The sequence below is a fragment of the Pygocentrus nattereri genome, chromosome 20, assembly GCF_015220715.1.
Source record: "Pygocentrus nattereri isolate fPygNat1 chromosome 20, fPygNat1.pri, whole genome shotgun sequence".
Taxonomy (NCBI): Eukaryota; Metazoa; Chordata; class Actinopteri; order Characiformes; family Serrasalmidae; genus Pygocentrus; species Pygocentrus nattereri.
Window position 1 is genome coordinate 20,218,075 of NC_051230.1, and position 11,477 is coordinate 20,229,551.

General features: G+C 37.4%; 1 protein-coding gene across 1 annotated transcript; it reads left to right on the forward strand.

Moving 5' to 3' along the window:
- The first annotated feature begins 7,469 nt into the window (after positions 1 to 7,469).
- On the forward strand, positions 7,470 to 9,249 carry LOC108426175 (C-X-C motif chemokine 11-6-like). The gene is made up of 4 exons (XM_017695480.2): positions 7,470 to 7,592; positions 8,149 to 8,275; positions 8,374 to 8,463; positions 8,565 to 9,249. Exons 1-4 carry the CDS (start codon positions 7,535 to 7,537, stop codon positions 8,575 to 8,577), a joined length of 288 nt encoding a protein of 95 aa, XP_017550969.1. The 5' UTR covers positions 7,470 to 7,534; the 3' UTR covers positions 8,578 to 9,249.
- Positions 9,250 to 11,477: the final 2,228 nt, after the last annotated feature.

The following is an 11,477-nucleotide window of genomic DNA, read 5'->3' on the forward strand; positions in this document are numbered from 1 at the left end:
AAAATTTTCACACAATCTGAAGGTAGTGTTTTTTTTTTTCAAATTACATAAAAAAGTGAAAAACAACAAATGCATTGCTGTACATTTCTATAGAAATACTAAAGTAGTTTTGGAAGATTTCATTTCAGATAATCATGAGATGCAGTGTGGCATCAGTGATGTCCTGAAAACTGGAAGCCTACTACGTAAAAAATCCTGCATCCCAAAATTACCCAATCAGCACTGACGCAACTGATTCTCAGCTGGAGGCTATTAGCACACCAAGAAGAATTTTGAAAATGGTTCCAGTGAGAGGTTTGAAAATGTTAACTAAATAGAATCATTTTTAAAAAGGAGAATGATATACAACACTTTCTCTGTCGGTCTGAAGAATTTAGCCATTTCATCACATTTCACCATGCAATGAATCATTTACGCATACAAGCATGGTTCTTTAAGTGTTTATAGTTCTATATAGAACCATTGTCTTCTTTAAAGAACCCTTAAAGAACCATCTTTTTAAGAGTGAGCACAGAGAGAGGTAAATGTAAATGTATTTACTTAAATTAAAGCCATTTTGCATTAAAAACAATGATAAACTTCATCAGTTGATTCAGTATATAGGCTTCAACATGTATGTTCAGCTAAATAAATAAGCTATTATTATTATTATTAATAATACGAATAATAAAAAAAATAATAATAATGAAGTGTATTCAGCCCCCCACATAGCATGCTGCATAGCATAGCACAAACAGCTCGCTTTTCACTGAAAGTCTATTCCATGTGTAACCCCCGTAAAGACTGACTGAGTGGAATTTACAATTTAATGGAACTCTAAAGCTAACCGCAGAAAAATACCATGTGTTTACTGTAGTCCAGGGTAGCAACAAGCCACACAAAGTCATACGCACCCCCCAGTGAAATCAGCTGATCTGATGAAGTGAAAATAAGTACATATCATCTATAGATCATACTTCTGCACATTTTAATACACAGTTACTGTTGTGTAATTGCTGAAAATTTTAGCAGACATTTTATATTATGTTTCAGTCTTTTTCAACATGATAAATAAAGTTTGCACTCAAATTAGCAAAAAATTGCTTGTTTAAGTTTGATTCCTGTAAAGGATGTTTTCACATATTTTCACTTAGAAAAATTACATCCAAAGGGCATCAATAACAAAATAAATAAATAAATAAATATATAAAGTGCAGGCAGCATTCACATAGCAAATAAACAAAATAACAGGCAAACTAACAGATCAAACAATCACTCAGAAAGCTAAATGCTACCCAAAGACTAAAGCTAAGACAAGAAACATAGAGGAAACAAGACACAGGTGAAGACACTGACAACTGGATGATGCTAGAAGCTACACACTTACATCAAGTCAAGTCAAGCCAAGAGGCTTTTATTGTCCATCCATCTATGTACAAGAACACAGTGGAGTGAAATTACGTTCCTCCAGGAACATCACGGAACAACAAGGAACAAAAAGTACAAAGTGCGAACGTGCAGACGTAGTGTGCAAACAAAAAATTGAACTAGAAACAGTAAATACGATAAATTAAACAGACATTAGACACAGTTCTCTCTTTGGCTCTCAACGAAGGCGGTCGCACTTTCTCCCTCTCCTCTCCCTTATCTCTCCTGCTTTGCTTCTGCGTCTAGTCTACTGTCTGAGCTCTTTACTGAGAGATGCTCTCCACGCTGTTCTTCAAACCTAAAAAATGGATTTGATCAAATGGTCTCTCAACGCAATTGACACCATCTTCTCGACGAGAAGTCTTGGTTCGGGGGAACCAACCTGTCCTGCCGGAACAGGTGCAGCTGGCTACACGATGGACGCATGGGGAGGTGGCGTGTCGTGTGCCTGGCGGCTCTCTCTGTGGAGGATATTGAGGATGTCTACCTATTCGGAACCATGATCACAGGTGTTTTTGCTGATTGGATTAGGCATTGCCCTGGTGTATCGAAAAATTCACAGAATGGGGGCAGCTGTCCACGGCCCCTTGAAGCTGCCCGACATGATTGACGTGGTGGGCAGAGCTGTCAACACTCAGACTTTGACTGTAAGTCATACCCTGGATAACATCGTGGAGAAGTTGGCGGCTTTGCAAAGGAAAATGGATCGTTGGAGTGACCATAATGGACTTGGTGAGCTACCGTAAAAAATACGGCTACTCGCTCGAAGCCTGCAACACCTTCTTATCTGCTTTCAGCTTCCCGTATCAGCGCGGGCCTTGGCCTTGGCTGGTACATCACATCTCCCCCAGATGAACACTGCTGCGAGACGCTCTTCATCCTCCTCCACTTCCCTGGATTCCTGCTGATTGTTGACTCTGCCTGGGCCTGATCAAGGTTGTCTCCATGGCAATTTTGCTGTGTTATCGTCATTCCACCCTGCGAACTGAGATACCTGGACTTAGATGCCGAGCAGGGCGCCTTCTTCAGGATTAAAAAGCAACTGCAAACAAATAGACTACACATACAATTATTTTTAAAAAGCATGATAGACAGCTGGGTTTAACTTTAATAAAGTTAATCATTGAAAATGACAAAATCAGAGAAGTTTTACAATCTTCTGTAGCTGTATGCAGGGCCATAACTAGGATCAACATTTTAGAGAAGTCCATTTTGCTTGTTTTTCTGGACAATGCCTTCCTGCTTTCCTCACTCATCAGCATGGATTACTGTCCGCTTGTATACTAACCCCTCTGATTTCTAGAGATCCACATTTAACATCTGCTTCAGGCTCTGTGAGATGAAAGGCCTGAAAGAAAGCAGACTGGCCATTTAAAATAGACCATTTAGCTGTTGGTACTGTGCCCACCTTTAGTGAATACCTGGCTACCTCACCAATCCAGCTCATTCCACATTTGATATGAAGGGTTTCATACCAAAACATGTTTACCTTTCATGAATTTTCTATTGTTTCTTGATATAAAGTCACACCCATATATTTGGTAAGTGACACATTTTTTGAAATTTTGCCTCTGTACACCACCACACTGGATTTAAAACTGAAGCAGTTAAGATGCGATTGAAGTGTAGACTTTTAGCTTGAATTCAAAAGGTTTACCAAAAGTTTTACATTAACTGTTTAGGAATTACAGCCATTTTTTACATAGTCTCTCCATTTTTTTCACAGTCCCTGAAGTAGTTGGACAGTTGACTTATAAGAAGTTTCAAGGCCAAGTGTGGCCTGTTTCCTCATTATTTGATGACAAATTGAGGAGATAAAGGGTCTGGAGTTGATTAAAAGAGTTAAATATGCATTTATGGGAATTAATTAATTAACTAATTAAATTATGGGAATTAAACTCCATATGTGGTCTGAAGAGATGTCAGTGCAAAATGCAGCTCAGCCATCCCATTTCATTAGCTAGGCCTATGACACCCTTGGCTGCACCTCTACCATTATCAAAATGCTGCTGTTTCTATGCTAAATTTCACCAAAAGAGATCTGTGAAATCCCTTCTGGAACTAATGAGGTCTGGACTTTGGTGTCCTCATGGCTAGTTATGGCCATGGCGTCAAATTTTCAGTCAGAGCATGATTTGGACTGCCAGTAAATTTGCTTTGCGCCAGTGCTTAAAATAAAGCTGCAGACATTACTCAGAGCCCCATTCTGCAACTCAAACAATGTGATGAAAATAGACTTTCAATATTGCTGACCAGGCAAAGAACTTTCAAAGAATAAGGAATCTGAAATGTGGAAAGTGGAAAGTGAAAGCAGTTTGATCATAAGACTGGAAAGTGAAAGTAGTTTGATCATAAGACTGGAAAGTGAAAGTAGTTCAGTTAAAGGCTGGCAGAACCCCAGTCTGAGCACCTAAAGCTTGAGTAAGCCCTGATTCATTCTCAAAACATCTTGAGCAGTCACAATAGTGTCTTCAAAATCATCACCAACAGAAACAGCATCTTAAAAACCATGAAGTCTGTTGTCCTTGTTTGTCTGATTATTGTGCAGGGTCTGATTCTTTCTTTCACTTGACAGATCGACTACGTTTGACTCCGGCTCTATTATTGTTTCCACAACACCAAATCTAAATATAATAATCCAGAAAATACATTTTACTTATTTGCAGATCAGGCCAGGCCAAGCATAAAAAGGTGCTCGTGTCCAGGTCCAGAGCTAAACGTGGTTCGTCTGCAAGGTGTTGTGAAGTTCATCCTGCTGGCCCGTTTAAGTCTAATAACAATAAGAAAGTAAAGACACATAATTAAATTTCATTCAACTACCTTGATTTGGCCCTTTTAGTGTCACTTTCAAAATGATGCATGCTTGATATTTCCTGTACACATAAAAACAACCCCCAACAATGTACAGCTGGGTACATAGGTATTTGGACAGGGACACAATTTTTGTAATTAAGTTTTGTCTCCAAACAACAACACAGTGTATAAAGCAGTCAAAAGGTGATTAAAGTGTAGACTTTTAGCTTCAATTCACAGAGCTTAACAAAAATATTGGAGTAACCATTTAGCCATTTTTACATAGCCCCTCCATTTTTACACGTTTAAACATAGTTAAGCAAAGTAACAACTGTAAATACAAGCATTGTTTTTAGTACTTGGATGCAAATCCTTTGCAGTCAATGACTGCCTGAAGTCGCCCTTGAGATGCTTTGATAGGCCTGCACTGCAGCAGCCTTCAGTTGCTGCTTTCTTCTTCAGTAAGTGAAAATCATGCTCAGTTAAGTTGAATTCAAGTAAATGACTCTGCCATTTAAGAAATTAAGGCCTTTCTTTGCCTCAAGAAGCTCTAGGGCTGCTTTAATGGCATGTTTTTTGTCATTACTCATCTGTGCTGTTAACAATGTCTTAGCAGTTTTGTGGTCATTTGACTGAATCTGAGCAGAAAACACAGCTTCATACACTTCATAATTCATCCTGCTACTTCTTTCAGCAGCTGCATCATCAATAAACAACAGTGACCCAGTTCCAGTAACAGCCATACATGCCTGTGCCATAACACTACCTCCACCATGTTTCACAGATGATGCTGTATGCTTTGGATCATGAGCCCTTCCTTTGCTTCTCTATACTCTTCTCTTCCCACCATTCTATTACAAGTTAATCTTGGTTTAATCTGTCCAAAGAATTTTGTTTCAATAATAGGCAGTTTTTAGATGTTTTCTAGCAAAGAGAGCATTATCAGTGGTTTGCATCTTGAGGTGAACTCTCTGTAGTTACATTCATAAAGGTGTCTCTCGATTGTAGATGTATCAAATTGTTGATTTGGCCACTCCTAAAGTTTCTGCTATTTCTATTGTAGGTTTGTTTTGTTTCTTCAGTCTAACAATGGCTGCTTGCACTGACATCTCTTCAGACCACATATGGAGAATTCCCATAAATGCATATTCAACTCTTTTAATCAACTCCAGACCCTTTATCTCCCCAATTTGTCATCAAATAATGAGGAAACAGGCCACACTTGGCCTTGAAACTTCTTATAAGTCAACTGTCCAACTACTTCAGGGACTGTGAAAAAAATGGAGAGACTATGTAAAAAATGGCTGTAATTCCTAAACAGTTAATGTAAAACTTTTGGTAAACCTTTTGAATTCAAGCTAAAAGTCTACACTTCAATCGCATCTTAACTGCTTCAGTTTTAAATCCATTGTGGTGGTGTACAGAGGCAAAATTACAAAGAATGTGTCACTTACCAAATATATGGGTGTGACTTTATATCAAGAAACAATAGAAAATTCATGAAAGGTAAACATGTTTTGGTATGAAACCCTTCATATCAAATGTGGAATGATATTTGCCTTTCAGCAGGAAAATCTCATCAGCTGGATTGGTGAGGTAATGGAAGCCAGGTATTCACTAAAGGTGGGCACAGTACCAACAGCTAAATGGTCTATTTTAAATGGCCAGTCTGCTTTCTTTCAGGCCTTTCATCTCACAGAGCCTGAAGCAGATGTTAAATGTGGATCTCTAGAAATCAGAGGGGTTAGTATACAAGCGGACAGTAATCCATGCTGATGAGTGAGGAAAACAGGAAGGCATTGTTCAGAAAAACAAGCAAAATCCATGACATGCAGGTACAAGCATGCACGCAAAACCTCACAAAGACAAATCATAGGCTATTGACTGACTAGACACAGCTGCAAGATAAAGTGGCTAGAAAGTACCAAAACAGAATATCAGGATGGGGGGACAGATAGTGTAACAAATAATGTAAGTCAGAGACTCACTAAGGGAAATGACCACTAACAGCAAAAATATTCGATTTTATTTGGTCAGATTATTGGAACTCAAAATTTAAAGTGTACATCAAATTAATTAATTCATTATGTTACATGTGAGGAATCATCGTTATCAATTTAAGTGCTGACTACAGTGAAGATCTGTATGAACATCATGAACATCTCCTGTAAACTAATGATGTTAATTAGTAAATTAGCTAATTACCGTAATTAGTACATTAATTAATCAAATCGAATTTATTTGGAGCGCTTTTTTACAACTGATGTTGTCACAAAGCAGCTTCAAAGAATTCACAGAAAAAGATTTAACAAGAATGTAAGCAAGCCAGGGGTGACAGTGGCAAGGAAAAACTCCCTCAGAGCTGAGGAAGAAACCTTGGGAGGAACCAGGCTCACCAGGGGGGGACTGATACTCCTCTGGTCAGACTACCTACAAGTGATTATACTTCTAATAGCTGTAGTATTAGTAGTAGTAATAGCTAGGAGTCTATGAAAACATCAATGTAGTTTTCCGGGCAGCTAGTCCAACTTAGCTGGTGGTAGCTGGGGCGTGGGTAGCTAGTCTGAAGCGGGTAGCAGGAGGGCTCGACAGTCAGTCGTCCTTCAGTGTCCAGCCAGACATGTGTGCGATCGTATACTCGGAAAAAAGGCAGGGAGAGGGAATTAGTTTTATTCTGTCTATTTGAGAGAACCAGAAGGACACACAGACACAGGGGCACTCTGAAACAGTTTGGCATCCTTCCGCTCCACCGTCCACAAACCTGAGTGATTGCATGTGAGCGGTGGGACGACGTCTCAGTTTAGTACATTTAGTACATTGCTCCTGCATTAAGACACACATGACACATGGTTAACTTATCCATATTCATAGTGGCATATATGAATGAATAATTCTTCGTACAACATAACACGAGTTACCATGAATTATCACTATAATTGGTCCACACTAAGCACATAAGGAACCTGACCGTTTCTACTGCCCAAAGTAGCTGGTTTTATTACATTGTGACAACTGTTCTGTGCTGGTCTGAAGAATGATGCAACACAATGGAAAAAAAGGAAAAGACATCCAAATCAGTGTGAAAAAATCTGACTGACTAAAACCCAAACATTTCAAATAAATTAGAAAGCAAGATTAAGAGGAAGTCGACTTTAGGAAGTGAAAGCAGCTCCAAAAAGACCAATTCCACCCAAATGGAAAAGGGAAAGGCCAATCTAAGCATATAAAAGCTCGGAGATTCCTCATTCAATGACTGCTTCACTGTGACAGCTGTCAGAGCAGAAACAGGCAAATCCAAATCATCACCAAGAACTTCTTCACAAATAAGATCAAAATGAGATCTGCTGCTGCTTTTATTGTTCTTGCTTGTCTGCTTATGGTGCATGTACAAGGTAGGATTGTGTCCTTCATTTGTCATCTACAGCCTTAAAAAAGGATGGTTCTACAAAGGTTCTTTTGTAAGGGGAGTGTTTCTATGTAGAACCATGAGTTCTATATAGAACCATTTCATGCTTAAATGATGGACATTGTGATGTATATGGTTCTATACAGAACCTTTTTGAAAATGGCTCCATATGGCACCAAAAAGGATTCTTCTATTGTTACTCAAGCCCTAAACTTTTGACCACTTTATTATGAAACATTGAAAACTGAGCACCGAGCACAGTTCTTTTATTGTTACACCATCAAGCTTGTAATAATAGAAAGTCCCTTTTTTGGTGCTATAAACCATTTTTAAAAAGATTCTATATAATATCATATACAACATATTGTCCATTAGTCTGAAGAACCATTTTATCAGTCCGAAGAACCGACCCATAGTTCTAAATAGAACCATTCCCATTACTAAAGAATCCATAAAAAATGTAGTAGCCTATTGCCGTTTATTAAACATTAAATAGATGTATCATACTTTATTAAGTGATATATAACTTTATTTGTTTGCAGGACAGGCCAGGTCTGGCATAAAGAGATGCTTATGTCAAGGTCCTGGGGTGAACATGGTTCGTCGACAACGTGTTGAGAAGATTGAAATTCATCCTGCTGGTCCATCTTGTGAAAACATGGAAATTATGTGAGTTTAGTAACATCTCATATAAAGAACTGTGGGTATAGCAGAACTCTACTCCATTCAGGAATCTAACCTGATTGATTTGTTATTATTCTTTTTAGTGTCACTTTGAAGAACGGCGCAGGGCAAAAATGCCTCAACCAAGAATCCAATTTTGCCCAGAATTACATCAAGAGGGCCATTCCAGACAGGTGAGAACATCCATCGATGTAATTATTATGTATTTTCTGAGTTAGTGGTAGTAGAAGAAGAACAATTGCAAAGAAGTTTAACAAAATGTTTATGGTTTTAGGAGTGATCAGTAAAGCAAGTTGGAAAACACCAGCGACGATATGGAAGACGAGGCTGTGAATCATCTTTTTTTTCCACTCTGATAGTGTGCCCTGCTATCTAGTTAACTGACATAAGTATATGAAATGTTTTTCAATATTGTAAAATTTTAAATACTGTTGATTCATTCATGAGAGTGATACCACTGTGTATTTCCAGATATATAATGTACAATCTAATCATTTTATTAGATTATTTTGCTTTTTGTATATGTTATCAGTTTTGATGTCTTAACTGCTTTACCTCTATATATTATGTGCTGTATCTAGAATACAATATATTGTGCATATAAAGATGCTGGACAGAGAAATATCTAATAAAACATACATTGGAAACTTTAGATGAAAATATAATATACTACTCGTTAGCAACATGCCAATGACCTGTTTTTAATCATGTCTGCCCACCATCAAATTTCAGCATTTGTAGATGTGAAGTATCACATTTGCAAGGTCAAATATTAGATAAACAATCGCAACTAGATTAAAGAGACAATTTAGGTCAGGGATTTACTGAAGCAACACAACCAACAACAGCAAAATGTTTTATTTAACCCTTGTGTGGTGTTGATGGGTTTGTTACTCAGAGGTCTGGTGGGCCCACCGCATTATACTTGTTTTAAATCAATACAGTCATAACAATTTAGGAAAAATACCACATGTTTAAAATATCACCAGTGGCCAGTGTATGGTTCTCCTTTAGCAGCTGTAGACAATCAGCATCCTCACACACACGCACACATATGGAAACACACACACACACACAAACACACACACACACACACACACTAACAACAGGCCATGTAGGAGGAGAACAGAGTGAAGCACTTCCCCACTTTTATACCCCGCAGGTTCACCCCAACACCACAGGTGTAATGTGTAGAGGCTTTACAGTGTGAAGTCATTTTATTGTTCTTTATATGTTCTTCACAGAAAATGAGCAAAGGCCAAGGAATCTGGGGTTGAAATAATAATAAGTCAATTTTTTTTTTTTGGTAAGCATTGAAAATGGGTCCCACAGACCTGAACACTAAAATTTGGTGCACACAAGAAACTCTCAGGTGTTCTATGAGATACTATTAGGTGAGCACTAGATACTATCAAAAAAAAAAACATACCATGTCCATACCTTAGGCTCACCACATAATATCTGATACTCACCTGATGTTATCTGGTGCTCACCTGATGGTCCCTGATGGTTTTTGTCTGGTATTGTCTGGTACACAACAGATTTTTACCTAAAAAGTGCACGGCATCCTTTAGGGGCTCTGTAAACTATATATACTTTACTGTTGTGCTATATAGAACAATTTTCAGTCTAATGTTAAGTCTGATTTTCAAAATTTGTCAGTGTTAGTATGTCTTTCAGTACAACAACAAAAAAAAAACAAACAAAAAAAAATGTATGGGTTAAAAAAGCCTTACATTAATGTGCCAATATTGCTATTTTCTGTTTCTTAGATGAACATTTGAGTCTGATCATTTTTAAAATCAAAGTTTATTGTGTCCCAATCAAATGCTCTAGTCACCAGCTAATGTTAGCCCCAAGCTAACACACCTGTCACAAGCAAGTCATGATACAACAACATAACCTAATAAGACAATACGCTGCAACACAATGTGGTACAATGCTATATGTTATACTGTTTCATCCATAACAAATATTTGTATCATTCCTCTTTTATAAATGTTTTTTAATAAAGCATTGTTATATTAACCAGAAAAATGGTGATGCTGATGTTTACAGAAATGTCATTTTTCATCTCATCTCCATAGCTGCTTTCTTATGATTCTTATTTAATTCCTTTTATATTTAGAAAGGACAGAAATTGAATGCAAACAAATAGTTTAGTTTCAGTTTCATATGTCCCTTTGAAGAGAGGTCTGTCATTAACCATGCTGTTAAAATAGAAAAAGGAAAAGGAAAAAGTCTGAACTACCTCAGAAAGTTCTCTTTTCTCTGAAATCCTACTAATACAGTGAAATATGCTATTTAAAACAACACATTGAGTTCAAAATCAACCAAAGAGATTTCTTACAAAAGTCATGAAATAAGAAACAAGTTTATTGTTTATTGTTCCTGGGAATTTTCTCCACCTTGTAAGAGCAGGTGTAAACACAAACAGTGCAGGTGGTGTCACAGAAGTGTGCTCTTCAAAGACTTCTTTCAAGATGTATGCAGACACAGATACAATCTGAAAAAAACTGATTTATGCCATTCGAAACATTAAGCAAATATTTTACATAAAACTTAAAAAAAACATAAAAATATATTTTCTTATTAATTCGAATTAATTCTTATTCATTAGAAGCAACCCAATTTGGATACATCAAACACTGATTGAATTGAATTGTATAAGACCTTTTAGGTTTTTCCACTAAATCTTTTAGGAGGCAGAGCACATGAAATTGCATCAACCACAAAATTGCATCAGCTGGCATGGTGGACATGAAATGGCTCTTATTTTATCTCCTGCCTTCCTTTGTTATTCAGTGCAACTGCAATGAAACAGTGATGCACATTAACTTAATTTGCATTTTTAAGGTTTTTGACCACATACAGTGGGTTGCAAAAGTATTCAGCCCCCTTGAACTTTTCAAACTTTTGCCACATTTCAGGCTTCAAACATAAAGATATGAAATTGACATTTTTTGTGAAGAGTCAACAACAAGTGGGACACAATCGTGAAGTGGAACGAAATTTGTTGGATATTTTAAACTTTTTTTAGAAATAAAAAACTGAAAAGTGGGGCGTGCAATATTATTCAGCCCCCTTGCTTTAATACTTTGTAGCGCCACCTTTTGCTGTGATTACAGCTGCAAGTGGCTTGGGGTACGTCTCTGTCAGTCTTGCACATCGAGAGACTGAAATTTTT

Coding starts and splice junctions, on each gene's coding strand:
- LOC108426175 (XM_017695480.2), top strand. CDS start 7,535: ATGAGATCTGCTGCTGCTTTTATTGTTCTTGCTTGTCTGCTTATGGTG. Junction 7,593..8,148: donor GCTTATGGTGCATGTACAAG/GTAGGATTGTGT, acceptor ATTTGTTTGCAG/GACAGGCCAGGTCTGGCATA. Junction 8,276..8,373: donor TGTGAAAACATGGAAATTAT/GTGAGTTTAGTA, acceptor TATTCTTTTTAG/TGTCACTTTGAAGAACGGCG.